The sequence below is a fragment of the Eulemur rufifrons genome, chromosome 14, assembly GCF_041146395.1.
Source record: "Eulemur rufifrons isolate Redbay chromosome 14, OSU_ERuf_1, whole genome shotgun sequence".
NCBI classification, from domain to species: domain Eukaryota; kingdom Metazoa; phylum Chordata; class Mammalia; order Primates; family Lemuridae; genus Eulemur; species Eulemur rufifrons.
The window spans coordinates 1,666,207-1,685,761 of NC_090996.1; the positions used below are offsets into that span (position 1 = coordinate 1,666,207).

Here is a 19,555-nt window from a genome sequence, read left to right on the forward strand (position 1 = left end):
ATTCTGAGTAATGCTTAAAGACTAAAAACTTTTCCTCTAAGATCAGGAACAAGAAAAGGATGCCCACTTTTACCACTTATATTCAACCTTGTACTGGAAGTTCCAGGCAGAGCAATCAGGCAAGAAAAAGAAACAAAAGGCATCCAAATCAAAAAGGAAGAAGTAAAACCATGCCCATTCACAGATGAGATGATTTTATGTATAGAAAACCCTAAACAATCCACAAAAACCTTATTAGAGCTAATAAATGAATTCTGCAAAGTTGCAGCATATAACATCACACAAAAATCAGTTGTATTTCTATGCTTTTGATATATTCTATACTCTCTTAGTCCATTTTCTGCTACTATAACAGAATACCACAGACTGGTTAATTTTTTTTTTTTTGAGACAGACTCTCGCTCTGTTGCCTGGGCTAGAGTGCCGTGGTGTCAGCCTAGCTCACAGCAACCTCAAACTCCTGGGCTCAAGTGATCCTCCTGCCTCAGCCTCCCAAGTAGCTGGGACTACAGGCATGCACCACCATGCCTGGCTAATTTTTTTTCTATTTTTAGTTGCCCATCTAATTTATTTTTATTTATAGTAGAGACGGGGTCTTGCTCTTGCTCAGGCTGGTCTCGACCTCGTGACCTCAAGTGATCCTCCCGCCTCGGCCTCCCAGAGTGCTAGGATTACAAGCATGAGCCACCGCGCCTGGCCCAGGCTGAGTAATTTATAAAGAAGGATTTATTTGGCTGACAGTTCTGGACTGGAAATCCAAGAGCATAGTGCCAGCACATGCAGAGGGTCATCCCATTGTGCTGGGGTGGAAGGGCACGCAATCGTGTGAGACAGAGAAATGGAGCTGAACTTACCCTTTCATTAGGAGTCTACTCCTGTGATAACTAACCCACCCCCCCAATAACGACATTAATCCATCCATGAAGGAAGAATGCTTATGGCCTAATCACCCCTTGAAGGCCCCTTAATAGTGTTACAATGACAATTAAATTTCAACATGAGTTTTCAAAGGGACATTAAAACTATAGCACTCTCAGTAGAGATTATATAATATATTATGTCGATACTCACTATCTGTATGTAAAAGAATGAATTTGGACCCATCTCACAACCATATATAAAAATGGACTCAAATTAGATCATAGACCTAAATGTAAGAACTGAAACTATTAGATTCTTCACAATTTTGAATTAGGCAGTGTTTTCTTAGCTATGACATCAATAGCACAAGCAATAAAAGAAAAAATATAGAAACTGGATACCATCAAAATTAAAACCTCTTGTGCTTCAAAAGACATCATTAAGAAAGTGAAAAGACAATCCACAGAGTAGGAGAAAAGTTTTGTTAATCATATAGCTGGTAAGGGACTGGTACCTAGAATACATAAAGAACTATTGCAACTCAATAGTAAGAAGACAAATAACCCAATTTTAAAATGGGCAAATGACCTGAATAGACAGTTCTTCAAAGAAGTTATACAAATTGCCAGTAAATATATGAAAAGATCCTCAACATCATTAACCATCAGGGAAATGCAAATCAAAACCACAATGAGATGCCACTTTGTACCTATAGGATGGCTATAATTAAAAAGACAGATAATTAACAAGTGTTTGAGAGGATGTGGAAAGACTAGAACCCTCATACATTGCAAGTAGAAATGTAAAATGGTACACCCACTTTGGAAAATAGTCTGGCAGTGCCTCAAATGGTTAAACATAGAGTTATATGATCCAGCAATTTCACTCCTAGATATATAACCAAGAGAAAAACGTATTCCGCAAAAATGTCATTCATAAATATTCATAACAGCATTATTCATAATAGCTCCAAAGTGGAAACAACCCAAATGTCCATCAACTGATGAATGAAAAAATAAAAATGGTATATCCATGTATTAGTCCATTTTGTGCCACTATAACAGAATACCTGAGACTGGGTGTGGGGACAAGAGTGACTTTAAAAATGCTAATTTGCCTGACTAACTCCGAGTCTGGGAGTGCCTCCAAAATGTCTAGTTGATGTATTATTCTTTTTTTTTTTTTTTTTTGAGACAGAGTCTGACTCTGTTGCCCGGGCTAGAGTGAGTGCCATGGCGTCAGTCTAGCTCACAGCAACCTCAAACTCCTGGGCTTAAGCAATCCTACTGCCTCAGCCTCCCGAGTAGCTGGGACTACAGGCATGCGCCACCATGCCCGGCTAATTTTTTGTATATATATATTTTAGTTGTCCATATAATTTCTTTCTATTTTTAGTAGAGACGGGGTCTCGCTCTTGCTCAGGCTGGTCTCGAACTCCTGACCTCGAGCGATCCACCCGCCTCGGCCTCCCAGAGTGCTAGGATTACAGGCGTGAGCCACCGCGCCCGGCCGATGTATTATTCTTGACATTGAAACGCCTATTCATTGCAAAGTTTCACTTCTCCTCCAAAACAACCCTTGATGTTGTTACATACATCATAGACAGTAACACCTGTAACCATCTACACATTCCTTCCAGAGCACATATTCTTTTTTTTTTTTTTTTTTTTTTTTTTTTTGAGACAGAGTCTCACTCTGTTGCCCAGGCTAGAGTGAGTGCCATGGCGTTAGCCTAGCTCACAGCAACCTCAAACTCCTGAGCTCAAGCGATCCTCCTGTCTCAGCCTCCCCAGTAGCTGGGACTACAGGCATGCGCCACCATGCCCGGCTAATTTTTTTTCTATATATATTTTTAGCTGTCCGTATAATTTCTTTCTATTTTTAGTAGAGATGGGGTCTCGCTCTTGCTCAGGCTGGTCTCGAACTCCTGAGCTCAAACGATCCGCCCACCTCGGCCTCCCAGAGTGCTAGGATTACAGGCGTGAGCCACCGCGCCCGGCCATCAGAGCACATATTCTTTTTCCCCAAGATACAAGCCCTGGGTCAGGGTAGTTGTGGTGTGGAGATCTGCTTGTCTTGCAGTGGCCCAAGACCATGCTACCATCTGTAATTCCCCTAATAAATCATCCTGTACGAACAAATGACTTGTCTGCCTCCTTTGGTTTCTCGGCTTCTTGGGCATTGGGGAATCACTTTGCATACACAGCCCTTTCACAGAACACTGGGTAATTTATAAAGAACAGGGATTTATTTCTTTCAGTTCTGGAAGCTGCAAAGTCCAAGGTTGAGGAGCCTGCATTAGCCCAGGGCCTTCTGGTTCATCATCCCGTAGCAGTAGGCGGAAGGACAGGAGAGCCGGTGCGTGAGAGAGAAGGGCTGGGGGGACAGAGCAGGTCCTTTAATCAGGAGCTCACTCCCTCAGTAACCACCCAACTCATGTGATACTGGCATTAATCCATTCCCGAGGGCAGAGCCTTCATGACCTAATCACCTCTTAAAGGCCCCACCTCTCAACACAGTTGCATTGGGGATTAAATTTCCACTACATGAACTTTAGGGGACACATTCAAACCATAGCAATCCATAAAATGGAATATTATTCCCAATTAAGAGAAATAAAATGCTACACCATAGGTGAACCTTGAAAGCACTATGCTATGTAAAAGAAGCCAGTTGCAAAGGACCACACATTGTATGATTCCATTTTTATGAATGCCCAGGATAGGTAACCTATAGAGATAAGATGCAGATTAGTGGTTGCCTTGGCTGGGGGCATTGGGGTGTTATAGACTGTTTGTGTCCCCCCAAATTTATTTGTCGAACCCCTAACCCCCAATGTGACTATTTGGAGATAGGGCCTGTCAGGAGGCGATAAAGGTTAAATAAGGTCATAGGATGAGGAATTCCAAGAGGCTGCTGTCCATTAAGAGAACTGGGAGGACATAAGAAGAGAAAGGGCCAAGTGATCCATTTCTAAGCTTCGGGATTTTTTTTTTTTTGTTGTTGTTGTTGTTCTTTTTGAGGGGAAAATATGTGAAGCAATAAAAGTGCTTGTAGGAAAATAAATACAGTGATATTCTTACTGGGGGAAAAAAACAAACAAACCTGTCAAGGGTGCTGACAAAGCTCAAAATCTCCAGGTCGCGGACACTTTCACATCGGCTTATTGTGAGAATCCAGGGACTTGCATCCCGCTGCTTGGCTGCTTGGAGAACCTGGGTAAGTGCAGGTCCGGAGCATCCACACCAATGGCCGTGAGGCAAAGCCTGGGGAGCGATTCTGCGCTCTGCCCTGGTCTCTCCCTGACTTCGTCCACACCCACCTCCTCACCCTCTCCCAGGCTTTCCACTCAATTCATTTAGGGTCTTTAGCCCTGAAAAATGCTACCGTCATCCTATGTTGCCCCACCCTGAAAGGTGGGAGCGAGGGGAGGGATGGGTGCGTGTGACAGACACAGTTCACAAGGCTTGTGTGTGGTCAATGACGGTTCACCGGGACTGTGGTAGGTTGCCTCTAAGATAGTCCCACTGATGTCCACCCCCTAGTAGTTACCTCCTCATAATCCCCTCCCCTTAAGTGTGGACTGGATTTAGCAATTCCCTTTTAGCAAACAGTGCAGCAGAAGTGAGGGGATGTCACTTCTAATATTAGGCTACAAAAAGACTGTAGCTTCTACTCTCTTGATTGCTTGGTCTGGGGAAGCCATGTTGTGAGCTTCCCCGAGAAGAGGCCCAGAAAGCAAAGAACTAATGTCTCTGGTCAACAGCCAAGGAGGACCGGAAGCCTGCCAGCAGGTATGAGTGCACTTAGGGTCGGACCCTCCCCCAGTGAAGCCTTGATGTGACTGTAGCCCTGGCTGGTAACTTGAACGCAGCCAGAGGCACCCAGTGAAACTGAGCCCAAATTCCTAACTCACAGGAACTGTGAGATCATAAATATTTGTTTGTTTTTTAATTTAAACAATTTTTTAATAGATCCTGGGGTCTTGGTATTGTTGCCCAGGCTGGTCTCAAACTCATGGCCTCAAGCAATCTTCCTGCCTTGGCCTCTCATAGTGCTGGCATTACAGGAGTGAGCCATCGTGCTTAAATGATTGCTGTTTTAAGTCTCTTAGTGGAAATGTGATGGGGTCATTTCTCAGCTTGCACCTGGATGGATCCACTCCAGACTCTTTCCGCTATTATACTGGCTCCGGCCTTTCATTTCCAAACTTGCCCATGTAGACCAAGATGAGGTGGGTGGAAAGAGGGGTGCAGAAAACTCATTTTCACAGAATGCAATAAAACCCCAAGTTCCTGGCAGCTTTTGGGAGCTGTGTTTCCTTACAGAAAATGTTTGCCCTTCTCAGATCTAAACCTATTTTCACTGCCATTATTTGGAATACTGACTTCTCTGTCTTCCATTTAAGAAGACAGAGAAAGAAAAGAAAAAGATCTAGAGCCTTTCTGGTGAAGACCACTTCCTCTGGGAAGCCTGCCTATGTCTTCTGGGAGCTGATCCCTCCTCTGTGTTTCCCAACTGGTTGCATTTGTCACTGACTTGGAATGGAGGAGCCCGAGCCTGAGGGCAAGGATCGTAACTTAATCTCTACGAGGGTGGAGACCTCATTTATCTTTTCACTGCTGTATTCTCAGAGCCTAGCACAGAACCTAGCACTTGGCAGGCATTCAGTAAAGGATTATGAACGAATGAATGAAGTTACTTAGCATAATATAACTTTTTTGTTAATTCTGGGCCATCATTAAGGGCATCAGTTTTCTTGCCATATTTTAATGCAGTGGCAATTTTTCGTGTTTAGGTGCAAGTACCCTTAAACATTCTTAAACCGTGAAAGAAGATTCATCAATTCATCCATTTACTCTCTCATGATACAAAGTTTTTAGCTGAGTGAAGCCTTTCCTGGGAGTTGAGCACATGAGCTTTGGTGGATGGACTTGGAGATCTCCGTTTCTTAAACTCCTAGAAGCCCCGTTTCCTTTGCTGCTGGAGCTCAGCTGGATTCTGAATGGGGGAGGTTGGTGAGCCTGGGAGAGGTAACATGGCAAGCAGGACTTCAGTCTCTCTCTTTTTATCCCATCACATAAGAATCCCCTAGGATCTATCTCAGAGAGTCTGGTTAGCCCAGACTAGTTTATATACCGGTGAAGAGAGGCAGATTAGTTCTGTGGGTGAGACCCCGGGGTCCAGGAGGGGAAGGGATTCTCTGGTGACAGATTTCCTGAGCAAGGATGCTGGAATCCCAATCTTAGCTTCCTCCAGCCGATCCTAGGGGGAAACACTGTGAACCTTTGGGTCAGGAACTGATGACTCGAGTGGGGGTTACTAATTCATGATTAATGAAAGTTCTCTATCCCAAGTGCTTCACAGCCATGGCCCCAGATGGAGCTTCTGTCTGTTGCCTCCTCCCTTCCAACTCTGAGCAGCTACAGCACAAGGGCTGAAGTGGGTCTGGGGTCAAGGGAGGTGAGAGGCAGCATGTCCGTGACCTGGACTGGTATGTGTTCGGAAGCTGTGGCAGGAGGAGGTAGAACAGCTCCATGGCCATTTCCCAGGAATCAGAGACTCATAAGCTTTCAGTGCCACCCACTAAGCCAGGACCTACCTCAGACATTCTCAGAGATCTTCACACCCCTGGGATCAAAATCAGCCAGGAGGTAAGGTGGAGAGGGAGTACCCTATTACGTTAGAGAAGGATGTCATGTTCCTGGGCTTCATGCTATGGACTTCTCCCCCTCCTCCCACCTTTCATGGATAGCTGAGGTCAGGGAATCCCTACGTCCTCTTTTTGCAGGCCTCTGATCTAGCCAGCCATCCCTTTCCCCACCGCCATTCTGTTCCCAAATGGACCCCTACTCTCTGCCCTTGCCTAGGGGTTTACCTGTCCTCATGCCTGAAGTTAATATCCCTGGGACCTTCAGCCCTGTGGGTGGGCTGTGGTAGGAGGGGGACAGGTCTGCCCTGAGTCAGCTCATTCTCCTCTGCCCTTCCTGGGACAGTCTCCCCTCCTCCTCCACACCTTTGGGAAACAGACCCAGATCCCAGGGGAGAGAAGCTGCAAATCATCTAGGCCTTTCTCAGGGCTCTCTATGCCTGTGCCATGTGGGATGCTGGGATTCGGCAGGCACAATGCAGATATAGTCCTTGTCCTCCGGGAGTATGCCTATGGGGATGTCCAGGCAAGGGAGGGAGTTTGGCCTGGGATGGGGGACACTGCTCCTGCGCCCCAAGTACCCCTCCAAAATCACCTGCCACATCACAATCGACTGTATGGGTGGATGGGACTCCAGCTGCCAGGCCATGGCCACCCCCCTGGCCCAGCACCACCCTCTGTGTGGCCCACCAGGCTCAAAGGGAGGAACTTGAGTCCCAGGACTAGGTGAGATCACAGAAAGAACTGTGATTGTGTTGGAACAATCTCATGCCCAAAACTAGGCAGGAGTAGGGCCAGCCCGGGGGAGGCAATGTCACCAAGTGCCACTCTCTCCTCAGTCTAGCATTTACAGAGCGTCTCCATACTTGTTTGCTGCCCACAATAGCTCTGTGAGGAATGTCTGCCAGGGACTAGCTCCTTGAGGCCCACAGGGGCCAGGGCCTAACACCCTGACCTCTGACCAAGGCACGCGAGGGTTCGCCTTGCCTAGCTGGGCCTGTACACTCTGCCCCCATCCTTTCAGATAAGGAAGGAAGATTCAAATCAAGGGGTGATATCTGGGAGGGTTGGAGGTGGAAGTAGGGTGGCAGGGAGCCAGGCAGGCTCAGGGAAGAAGGGTGGATCTGTCACTGAAGAGTTTTGTGGGAGGGGAAGGAAAATGGCAGGGTGGGGGCAGGAAGGGGTGAAGGAAAAGGTACATTTTGGCTTCACTGCATGGAAGTCCTTCTCACTCAGGATAGGGGAGGCTGGGGATTGGAATCTCAAATCCTTTCTGTAGGGGTCAGGGAAGTAACGCAAACAAAACATGCTGAGTCAGGGATACGAAAGGGAGTGGTGGGGACTGTCCATGTTCGGGGCAGCCACTGCACAACCAATCATTGCCATAAAGATTCAATGTTGCTAAATCTTCTGATTTAAAAACCAAAACACGGCCGGGCGCGGTGGCTCACGCCTGTAATCCTAGCACTCTGGGAGGCCGAGGTGGGCGGATCGTTTGAGCTCAGGAGTTCCAGACCAGCCTGAGCAAGAGCAAGACCCCACCTCTACTAAAAATAGAAAGAAATTATATGGACAGCTAAAAATATATATAGAAAAAATTAGCCGGGCATGGTGGCGCATGCCTGTAGTCCCAGCTACTCGGGAGGCTGAGACAGGAGGATCGCTTGAGCTCAGGAGTTTGAGGTTGCTGTGAGCTAGGCTAACGCCACAGCACTCACTCTAGCCTGGGCAACAAAGTGAGACTCTGTCTCAAAAAAAAAAAAATAAATAAATAAAAACCAAAACAAACAAAATAGTAGAATCTAGATTGTGACATGAAATCTCCTGATTTAATTGTTGGCTCAATTGTTTAAACACACACACACACACACACACACACACACACAGACACACACTGTGAGGGCCAAAACAAATGTGTTTCCTATCTCTGGCCTAAGCACTGGTCACATGCTTGGACAGTTAGGCTGCTTCTAAACCCAGCTCAGGGCACCGTGAATGCAAGGCCCAGGATAGACACCTGTTGGATTAAGCCCATCTCTCCTGCTTCTGTGGCTGGCCTGACTCCCTGTTCTGGTTAGGCCAGTTTTATGCAATTTGAGAGAAGGGGCCCAGGAATACCTGCCTCAGTGTGAGAGATTAGCTTATCTCCGAAAGGGATTTTGCACACAAATCCTTCTCCCATGCCCACGTCTATCACAGACCTAACATCTGTATGAAGGTAGACTTTGCAGGGTAAGTTTATAACACTTGACACTCACTCAATGCAACTCTGAGGAAACGGAGGCCCACAGGCCACTAGTAAGCAGTGTGAACAGGACCTGATCAGTATTCACAGTTATTTATTGAGTACCTACTGTGTAAACGCTGGGCTCAGGCCTGCAACTCAGACCCTGGCTTGTGCTCTTTGAGGTGTCCTTGATGAGGAACATGTCAAAAACTCTTTCCCTCATCACTGACCCCCTGGGTGGGGGGCATTTGTTGCTTCTGACATTAGAGTCACCTCATGAAGCGTCCCTGATTTGCTCCAGGCAGGGCCCTTCTTTACTCCCAGCGTCATTCACTCTGTGTTGTTACTCGTCCGCGGTCCCCGTCCTTCAGAGGCTGGCAGGCCACCCCAGGGCCGCCGCTGTCTCGCTCACTTCTGCAGTCTTAGGGAGACGCTAGTGCAGGAGCTGGCACAGTGCTTGACAGGGGTCTAGACTCGAGGGAGAAGGAAGGGACCTGAGGTTTAGTCACTTCTCTGACCCAGGTGCTTCATGTAGATGTTCCCGTGGAGTCTTCACCACAACCTGGTGAGGCTGCCATCCCTGACGAAGAAACAGGCTCACACGAGACAGACCTGCCCCGGGTCACACAGCCAGGAAGAGACAATCCCGAACACTCTGAGCTCGAAGCCGAGGGTGGGGTTACTCCATATTCCTTCCCTTTAGCCCCTACTCTCTGTGGGCACAGTCCTCGATGCAGCAAGCCTGATAAAAGGCAAAATTTGGGGGCAGAGAACCAGATGCCTGGGCTAATGGTAGGACTGTCCCACAGGCAGCTCCCTCCTCCAACCTCAAAAGGGCTTCAGTCTGTGGCTCTCCCAGGAACACGGCAGCTGTGGGAGTGAAGGGCCTCACAGTTTGGACTCTGCTCTGAGCACAGATTATGCAGTGCTTCGGGAAGCCTCTCCCAGCTCCCATATACACTAAGTTTTACCAGTACAAATACATTTGTTTGGGCAATGCCAGGCAAAACAGCCACATTCAGTCCCCAATGTCCAGGCACAAGTGATCTTCGCCACTGTTTCCCCTATTGACAGGGGAGCAGAGAAAGAGCCTGGGGAACTTGTGAGGGAAGGCGCTGACAAAGGGGAAGGTACAGACAAACCTTGAGCTTTTTGCCCCTGCCTAGAACTGCTGCAAAGCATCCCCTGAACTCAACAGACAGGTCTGCTCTGGGGCCCTACCACCCTGCGCCACCTGCAAAGATAGTTCTCGCGTGGTGAGAGGTCTTTCAGAAGGGTCATACACCCCAGAGCTCACAAAATGATCCCAAGTTCAAACTCTCTGGTCCCTTTACCAGAACACAGTCTTCCTCAGGGTCCCCTCTGGAAGTTAGGTGAGGGATCCCCTCCCACCCCCCTGCCATTGCACTCCGCACAGGGGCTTGCCTGGCTCCTGGTCCCATTCCTCTGGGAAGAGGTAGTTGTTGCTGTTGGTGTGATTAACCCCATCACTCCCTAGGCGTGTGAAGAGAGCAGGTGAGCAGTTGCCAGAGGTGTCCTACATCTGCAAGCAGCTAGGTCAGTGCCAGACAGCTCCTGCCATCCCAAAACTCTCCCTCTAGCTGGCCAAAGTTTTGTCTTTGCAGCCTTAAAGAAAAGGCCTAAACTCGCTTGTCTGGAAGGATTCCCTGAAGACAGTGATCACAACTCTAGTGTTCTGATGCTTCCAGCTTGGGGTTCCTTGACTCAGCCCAGAAGGCCTGGCAAAAGATGTGGAGACCCTTCCAAATCCCATCATCAGCTCTCATGTCAACGGCCCTAGGGAAGCAGAAAGCGGGTCTGCTTAGAGACTCTAGTCCCTTCAGGCTCCTTGAACACTGGACCAAAGTTAGAGCTGAAATTTGAGCTAAAACTGAAGCCTGGGATATTTGCAGAGGCTGCCACCCTGGTGTGTCCGCTGGTGCTGGCCCAGGTTGGAACTTCGGGCAAAGGCCTTGCCACACTGCAGGCAGATATAGGGCTTCTCACCACTGTGGGCCACCTGGTGGACGAGCAGGTGGGAGCTCTGGCTGAAGCTCTTGCCACACTCACTGCAAGCATAAGGCTTCTGGCCTGTGTGAGTGTGCTGGTGCCGCAGCAGATTTGAACTGTCCACAAAACTCTTGCTACAATCAGAGCATTTGTAGGGCTTCTCACCTGTGTGCAAGCGTTGGTGTTTAAGGAGCTTGGAGCTATGGCAGAAGCTTTTGCCACATTCTGAACAGGCATAGGGCCGTTCACCCAGGTGGATGCGCTGGTGCTCAGTGAACTGAGTGAGCTCACTAAAGCCACGGCCGCATTCCGGACACCTGAAGGGCCTCTCTCCGTTGTGGGTGCGCTGGTGCCGAAGGCAGTCTGAGCTGTTGGTAAAATTCTTGCCACACTCACAGCAATTGTAGGGCTTCTCACCAGTGTGTGAACGCTGGTGCTTGAGCAGATAGGAGCTGCGCCCAAAGCTGTCGCCGCACCAGGCACAGCGGTAGGGCTTCTCACCAGTGTGTGAGCGCTGGTGCTGCAAGAGGTTGGAGCTAAGGCTGAAGCTCTTACCGCAGTCCCCACAGCGGTAAGGCTTCTCCCCCGTGTGCGTGCGCTGGTGTTGGATCAGGTTGGAGCTAACGCTAAAAGTCTTACCACATTCAGCACAGGTGTAGGGCTTCTCACCTGTGTGCACCCGTTTGTGTTTTACCAGGTCTGAGCTGCGACCAAAAGCCTCCCCACACTCCAGGCACTTGTGGGGCCGGAGGCCTGCGTGGGAACGACGGTGCTGGATCAGGTTGGAGCTAAGGCTGAAGCAACGGCCACACTCGGGGCAGGGGTACGGCTTTTCACCAGTGTGTACCGGTAGTGCTTAACCAGATCTGAGCCACGTCGGAAGCTTTTGCCACACTGCGGACAACTGTAAAGCTCGTCACCTGCGTGGCTGCTTTGGTGGTGAATGAGGTCGGGGAGGCAGGCTGCGGTCAGCCCACACTTCCGGCACTCGAAGGCTTTGGAGAGTGCAGGAAGGTTGGTCTTGGCAAAGTCTTCTTCCTCTCCAGGGCCAGAGCCCGGCCTACATAGGTACTGCAGGCCCAGCAGCATTTCCCGGGCGGTCGGCTGCCCTTGCCACACCAGGAAAGGCCGCTCAGGCAGAACAACCTCGTAATCCAGGGGCGACCTGGAGCCTCCCCGGCATCTTAATGTTCCGCTCCCCTGCTGCTCCGCCCCGTCCGGGTTCTCCCTCGCCACTTCTGGTGCCGCCGACTCCATTGCGGGTGAACAGCGCCCGGTTCCCTAGATGCCAGCTACTCAGCTCATAAACACAGCCAGACCTGGAGACACTCGGGACCCTGGGGTCCGGCAACGGAAACGGAAAAGTCCACAAGCCAGTGCCGCTCTAGGAAGTGGCAGCGAACGTTCTCGGTAGGTTTAACCCTCTCATTCACCTGACCGAGCAAGAGCTCCCATCTGCGGCGCTGTCAGGACTTAACACTTTCGGCCTGGCTCTGGGTATTCCGAGCCGGTCAGCCCGGACTTCGGGGCCCCGGCCACCACTGGGGGGCACCGAAGTAAGCCTAAAGGCAGAAAAGCGGTCCCTGCCAAGGACACGCCGAGGGCAAAGCAGCACGATAGGAAGACTCCATGGTTGGACATCTGGATCTCCAGGGGCGCCGGCCCACTGGGAGACTCCTGGAAGACAGTTTCCCATCCGCCCTGAAGGAGGCATGTTAAGCTTGGTGCGGACTACAAATCCCAGCATGCACCGCACGCGCCTCCTGGGCTAGCACAACGATTAGATAACCACCACTCCCGACGTGCCTTCTGCAACTGTGCAAGAACCGGAGTTCCGGGATCGATAATTGCAACTTCCGACTCGCAGGAAAACTGCGGCGGCGCTATTTAAAAAGCGTCAGAGAGGAGGACCCCGGCCACGCCCCTCTCTTCCAGTTCCGCTCCCTCGGCTAAGCGGCGAGAAGTGGGGCGGAGCTTTAGGCCCGAGCCAAGATGGCGGCTGCGAAGCCAGTCCTCACGGACTCGCTCTCGTTCTGCCTCGCGCAGCTCGCGGCGGCGGCCGGGCAGGGTCTGGGTGGGGAAAAGGACTCAGCTACCAACGAGACACCCCTGGGCCGTGCGCTCTTAGCCCTCCGCACGCGCCACATCAAGGCAGAGGGGGGAATCGAACGCTTCCGGACACGCGGCGGACTCCGCCCCCTTCTCGCGCTGCTACGGCGAGCGGCTGCAGCGGACCCCGCCCCTTCCCCGGCGGGCCCTGGCTCCGCCCCCTCATCGGCCGTGTCAGCTACTTCTGGCCCTGCCCCCTCATCGGACTCCGCCCCCGCCGCTGTGTCGTCGACGCCTTCGCCGCCAGTGCGCCTGCGCAAGACGCTGGACTTGGCGCTCAGCATCCTAGCCAACTGCTGTACGGAAGGGGCGTGCCGGGCTGAAGTGCGCAGACTCGGAGGCATACTCTCTTTGGGTAAGTGCTCCGCCCCCATTTCCTAGAAAGATTCCTCCTGTATCTCCCTCTGTCTGGGCTTGGGCAGTCTTGAATTCTTTGTGTCATAGCTTGGAATAACGTGCTTTGTGATGACGCAGCGCTCTCATTTCTCAAGCTGTCATGCCGCGCGACGTCACCGTTCTCTGGTATAGATCACACCAGAGCCCTCCCAGACCAGATAAACACAGCCGTGATCTAGGTATTGACTGTTGGGCACTTCCCTCGCGTCTGGACTAGCAGAGCCCAAAGGGTTATTTGGTGACTTTTTCAGATGATTCTTATCCTCCAGTTAAGAAGACACTCCGTGCCTACTATGTCTCTGGCCGTGTGCAAGGGTCTGAAGCCCTACTTGATGAGCGGATGCCAGAAGGTGTAGTGGTTCAGAAAGGGAGTTCTCTTGCAAAAGTCACCTAATCCCTCCGAGGCTAAGATTCCTTGTAAAATAGGACAATAATAGCTATCTCGCAAAATTGGAGCGGGGAGAAAATGAAATACAAATATAGCACCCAACTACTCTAAGCATGGGCTCGGTACTTCACGTCATAATAGAAACGCACAGTAAGAACAAATCCCAGCAAAAGATAAACTTTTCTGTTTACCAGCTCAATTGGTGCCTCCTAGTGGCAATCATGTGAACACAGTTTACAAAACATGGCTTGCCCTCCATGAAATTATGCTAGTTTTGATAAAATATTAATTTTTCTTATAAATGAAGCATTAACATATTTAACATTTACATAAGATGCATCTGGGTCACAATGTGTTTGACAAGATACCTGGTACATTAAGTGACCCCCATAATTCAGGTTCTAATTTGCATTTTGAATAGCTCCTAAATCCATCCACTTTTCTATCCCTATTTCTGTCATGTGCCCAGAGACTGGTGCACCTGGGTTGGGTGGTGCTTATAGCTGAGTTGGTTTAAGAAGCTATTGTCCTTTCTTGCCTGGACTGTGTGACAGCCTCTTCACCACTCCCCCAGTCCTATTCCTTTCTTCCCATGGATGCCAGGGGTCACTCGCCTTCTGAAAACCCTTGCATTGGTCCCAGTGCCTTCACATTCCGGTCCTGACCCCTTGGCTTAGCATTCAAAGCCCTTCACAAGGTTATAGCACAGACACTGGGTCTCACCTCTGGGCCTTTGCAAAGACTGCTTCCAAACCAGAAATGTCCTTTAACACCCTCATCCACCATCCTTCTAGCAAATACCTACCTATTTAGCCCTCTAGACCGGATCGAGTGTTAGCCTCTTTTGAAGGGCTTCCCTAACTCTCAGGCCACATTCTTGAGGTATTAATGAGAGAGACAATAAAGGGTAGAACTCTCACGAGCCCAAATTCTCCCTGCAGTAACCATTCTTCAGTGCGTGAAGACAGACAGCATCCAGAACCGAACAGCCCGGGCTCTGGGGAACTTAGCCATGGAACCTGAGAGCTGTGGGGACATCCACTCTTCTGGTGAGAAGGCTGTGAGGGTGGGGGCAGCGGGGGCTCGAGGTGGGAGAAGGGCTTGCGTGTCTGTGCTCGCTCACCTTCTATGCTCCGCTTTGCTCCCCTTTTCAGGTGCTGTTCCCCTGCTTGTTGAGAGCCTGACAGCCTGCCAGGACTCACAGTGCCTGCAGAGTGTGGTGCGTGCCCTCCGCAACCTGGCCGACTCACCCCAGCACCGCCTGGCCCTGGCCCAGCAGGGAGCAGTGCGCCCACTGGCTGAGCTCCTGGCTGCTGCCCCGGACTCTGCACTGACCTCAGCCCTAGTCCGTGCCCTCCTGGAACTCAGCCGAGGTTGCTCCCGGGCCTGTGCTGAGCAGCTAAGTCTGGGTGGGGGACTGGGCCCACTTGTCAGCCTGGCTTCCCACCCCAAACGGGCAGTAAGCGAGGCCACCATTCTGATCCTTGCCAACTTGTGTGCCCAAGGCCTGGTACGACCTGCACTAGGCAATGCTGGTGGTGTGGAGGTGCTACTAGGTGAGCTCCAGCGGCGCCGGGGCCCCAATGGGGCCAGCCCTGCCTCCCAGCAGCCCCTGGTGCGGGCTGTGTGCCTCCTGTGCCGGGAGGCCATCAACCGGGCCCGGCTGCGAGACGCTGGTGGTTTGGAGCTGCTGATGGGCCTGCTGCGGGACCCTCGTGCCAGTGCCTGGCACCCTCGTGTTGTGGCCGCCCTTGTGGGCTTTCTCTATGATACTGGGGCCCTGGGCAGGCTACAGGCTCTGGGACTTGTACCTCTCCTGGCTGGGCAGCTGTGTGGTGAGGTTGGCGATGAGGAAGAAGAGGGAAGAGAAGCTGCTTCCTGGGACTTCCCTGAGGAGCGGACCCCTGAGCGGGCAGAGGCTGGAAGCTTCCGAAGCCTCAGGTGAGTCCCCACCTCAGGGATTGGGAGGGTGCGCGATGCTGTGGGGTGGGATTTGTGTCTCTTCTGGTCCTTTTCACTACCCCATCCCCCATTCTGTCTCAGTAAGACTTTTGTTGACTAGGACTCCCGATTCCTTGTTCTTTCTGACATGACCACCTTCCAGTCCCCATTAAACATACTTCTTGTCCCCTGGATCTACCTTTTGGCTTTGGGTCCACACCAGCATCTCTGAACTTTGGTCCCTAGATGAGTTCATTGGGAGCTAGTATGTGTACTGGTTGGGATGGTGTGCTCTGGAGTCCAGTTCTTACTCTGTTACCATCACTTATACGGAGGAACAGCATGGGCAAGCTAATGAACTCTTTGGAGACTCCGAATCCTTGTGTGTAACATACGTGCCCCAGGGAGTTGTTGTCAAGATTTGCCCCTTAGCTGGCACTAAGTGTTGCTCAGTAGATGTCGCCTCGTTGTGAACTCTCTGACGTCATTTCCTAGGACTCTCCCTGGTGTCTGCTACACACTGCGCGCCTTCTAGCTAGATTTAGCACATGGTAGGTGGGCACCATCTCAGGGCCTCTTTGATTGCTGTTCTTTCTACCTTGAACACCCTTCCTCATACATGCGTCTGTCTCTGACTTCCTTTATTTTTCTCAGTTATCATTTTACACCACACTAACCTACCCTACGGTTTACTGATACTATTGTCTGCTTTCTCTCAATAGAACATCAGCTCCCAGAGGACAGGGACTTTGTTTTGTTTGGGGCTTTTCCCCAGCACCTAAAACAGGGCTTGGCACAAGATAGGCATCAGTAATTTCTGAAAGAGGTTTTGGTCCCCACTCCCCAACTTCTGTTTCTCCCCAGCGCCCCCTTATCCAACTTCCTCCTCTCTCCCACTTCACCTCCTTTGTAAGAAGCCTCCTTTGACTCTGCTCCATCACCTTGGCTCTGGGTTCCATGTCCTCTTTGCCCTCCGCAGGTCATGGCTGATCTCTGAGGGCTACGCTGCAGGCCCCAGAGACATCTCTCCGGACTGGTCTCCCGAACGTTGTCCCGCACCAGAACCAGCGGAGCCGGTCAGCCCGACCTCGCTGCGGACACCACGCACACCGCGCACGCCAAGCCGCAGCCCTGCTGCCTCCACCGAGGAGCCCTGGGGACGTGAGGGGCCTGCGCTGTTGCTGCTGTCCCGCTTCTCCCAAGCTCCTGATCCCAGCGGGGCTCTGGTGACCGGCCCTGCACTATGCGGTCTACTGGCTTACGTGACCGGGGCACCCGGTCCACCAAGCCCACGCGCTCTGCGCATCCTGGCGCGTCTCACCTGCAACCCTGCCTGCCTCGAGGCCTTCGTGCGCAGCTACGGCGCAGCGCTGCTGCGGGCCTGGCTGGTGCTTGGCGTTGCACCAGATGACTGGCCCACACCACGTGCCCGGCCTGCTCGCCGCAGCCAGCACCGAGAGCTGGGTGAGTCCCCTCCCCTGCTTTCCTGCCCACACTGGACGCCCCAGCCTCCTCCTGTGCTTTCAGTGGGCCCAGAACCTCAGCTCCCCACTCACCTGCCCTCTCACTGTCCTCCCCAGCCCACCATCGAACAACCCCAGTCACCGGGTGGAGAGTGGGACACTCCCTTCTGCTCCACAGGCCTAGCATGTGGAGTTCTGCTCTGTCCTCTGCCCAAGCCCTGGGGCACACATACCCTGACACCAGGTGTGGCCCCTGACAACCTAGAATCTTGCCTGTCTGTGTTTCTTCACCAGCTCTGCTCTTGGTTCTGCACTGTTCTGCCTACTCGCCCCACCACTGACTGGTGAACCCAGGCTCAGGCACCACGTCCTCCCAGGCCCCACCACCACTTCCAGCACTGCCTTCCGGGCCCTGACTGCAGACTGTTTCAGTCCTTGAGGGCCCAGACTTGCACCCTGACCATCCCACTTTCTGTTCTCGCCCTTGACTTCCAGTTCCTAGCCTCCTGACCCCGGCCCTCCAGGGCCTGCAGCCATCCCCCTCTTCCGCGCCCTAATCGCTTGCCCAGAGATCTTACCCTCCTTCCTTTCAAGGGCCTGGAGTCCTGCTTTGCTGCTCCCACCCCAGTCTTGGACGCCAACTCCAACCTGACCAGCTCTGCCCACCCCTGCAGGTGAGATGCTGCTGCAGAACCTGAGCGTACAGGCCGAGTCACCCTTCGGAGTAGGTGCCCTCACTCACCTGCTGCTCTCTGGGAGCCCTGAGGACCGCGTGGCCTGCGCGCTGACCCTGCCCTTCATCTGTCGGTGAGGGGGATGTGGGTGCCTTGCAGGGGTCAGGGGAATAATGTTGCTATTTCCCAGTCTCACTCTTTTCCACCTCCTAAAAGACTGCCTTTTGCCCCATAGGAAGCCCTCTCTGTGGCGCCGGCTACTTCTGGACCAGGGTGGCCTCCGTCTTCTCCTTGCAGCGCTGACTCGGCCTGCTCCACACCCGCTTTTCCTCTTCTTTGCTGCGGACTCCCTCTCCTGCCTGCAAGGCCTGGTGTCTCCTGCTGTGAGCCCAGCTCTGCCACCTGCAAGCCCCTTGGACCTAGACCCCCCCTCCCCTTGCCTCTACGAACCTCTGCTGGGCCCAGCCCCCGTCCCAGCCCCTGACCTGCACTTCCTGCTGGACTCAGGCCTGCAGCTCCCTGCCCAGCGAGCTGCCTCAGCTACTGCCTCCCCTTTCTTCCGGGCTCTGCTCTCTGGCAGCTTTGCCGAAGCCCAGATGGACCTAGTGCCACTGCGAGGCCTGTCACCCAGTGCGGCCTGGCCTATCCTGCATCATTTGCATGGCTGCCGGGGCTGTGGGGCTGCCCTGGGGCCTGTGCCCCCGCCGGGCCAGCCCTTGCTGGGCTCAGAGGCTGAGGAGGCGCTGGAGGCTGCTGGCCGTTTCCTGCTGCCTGGGCTGGAGGAGGAGCTGGAAGAGGCTGTGGGCCGTGTCCACCTGGGGCCTCAGGGCGGGCCAGAGTCTGTGGGTGAAGTGTTCCGCCTGGGCCGGCCCCGGCTGGCTGCCCACTGTGCCCGCTGGACATTGGGGCCGGGGCAGTGCCCAAGGAATCGGGGCCTGGCCCTGGTGGGGCTTGTGGAGGCAGCGGGTGAGGAGGCAGGGCTCCTGACTGAGGCTTTACTGGCTGTGGTGATGGGGATTGAGTTGGGGGCAAAGGTCCCAGCCTAGACTGTTGATGTCCCCTGGGAGGGGACCCAAGGATAATTTGGCTGTGAAGGAGACCTCCCTCAGACTGGTCAGGGAGGAGGCTGAGCAGAAGGAGTCATCATCGAGAACCGATGAGAAGAGGGAGCTGGACCCCCAGGATGCTGCTGCGGACTCCGCTTGCTGCCTGCAAGGCCTGGTGTCTCCCGCTGTGAGCCCAGCTCTGCCACCTGCAAGCCCCTTGGACCTAGACCCACCCTCCCCTTGTCTCTACGAACCTCTGCTGGGCCCAGCCCCCGTCCCAGCCCTGACCTGCACTTCCTGCTGGACTCAGGCCTGCAGCTCCCTGCCCAGTGAGCTGCCTCAGCTACCGCAGGATGAGGATCTGAAGACCCAAGAGTGAGAAGCCAGGGCCAGGATCTGGGCTTGGGGCCCATGAGAAGAACAGCCCAGGGCCCAGCCCTCTGGAGTTGAGATTAAAAACTTTGGGGTTGGATACCTCTGTTGTGTGGTGTCTCTGCTTACTTTCCTGTGGTAGTACCCCCACCCCTTCCCCCACCAAGCGGAGTCTTATCTAGGTCTCTGTGCCTTGACACAGGCTACCCTAGGCATAAGTAATCGACCATTGGTTCCTGGAGCCCCGGGATAGGGTAGAGTTCCCAGACTTCTTCCTAGGATGTGGTTTTGAGCCCCAAGGGGAGTCTACTTCCTGCTCGCAGGGCCTCATTGCTCAGACATAACACCCAGCTGGACACACAGACCTCGGTCAGGGCCGAGAGGGTTGTCTGCGGGAGTGCTGTGAGCGTGTGGATGT

At 52.7% G+C, this 19,555-nt stretch overlaps 2 protein-coding genes across 2 annotated transcripts; one reads left to right on the plus strand and one right to left on the minus strand.

The window, feature by feature from the left end:
* Nucleotides 1-8,749: 8,749 nt before the first annotated feature.
* LOC138394288 (zinc finger protein 436-like) lies at nt 8,750-12,005 on the minus strand. Its single transcript, XM_069486103.1, is given in 2 exon segments — nt 8,750-11,594; nt 11,597-12,005. Coding segments are annotated over 2 exon segments (1,380 nt in total). The 3' UTR covers nt 8,750-10,623.
* ARMC5 (armadillo repeat containing 5) lies at nt 12,005-19,229 on the plus strand. The gene is made up of 6 exons (XM_069486102.1): nt 12,005-13,212; nt 14,583-14,690; nt 14,796-15,582; nt 16,562-17,046; nt 17,720-17,852; nt 17,955-19,229. The coding sequence occupies exons 1-6, from the start codon at nt 12,741-12,743 to the stop codon at nt 18,763-18,765; spliced, it is 2,796 nt and encodes a 931-aa protein (XP_069342203.1). The 5' UTR covers nt 12,005-12,740; the 3' UTR covers nt 18,766-19,229.
* Nucleotides 19,230-19,555: the final 326 nt, after the last annotated feature.

What these genes read in the sequence shown, in the direction of transcription:
- ARMC5 (XM_069486102.1), top strand. Translation starts at nt 12,741, where the DNA reads ATGGCGGCTGCGAAGCCAGTCCTCACGGACTCGCTCTCGTTCTGCCTC. An exon ending in TGGGGACATCCACTCTTCTG is followed by an intron (nt 14,691 to 14,795) that starts GTGAGAAGGCTG and finishes TCCCCTTTTCAG; the next exon opens with GTGCTGTTCCCCTGCTTGTT. An exon ending in CAGCCAGCACCGAGAGCTGG is followed by an intron (nt 17,047 to 17,719) that starts GTGAGTCCCCTC and finishes CCACCCCTGCAG; the next exon opens with GTGAGATGCTGCTGCAGAAC.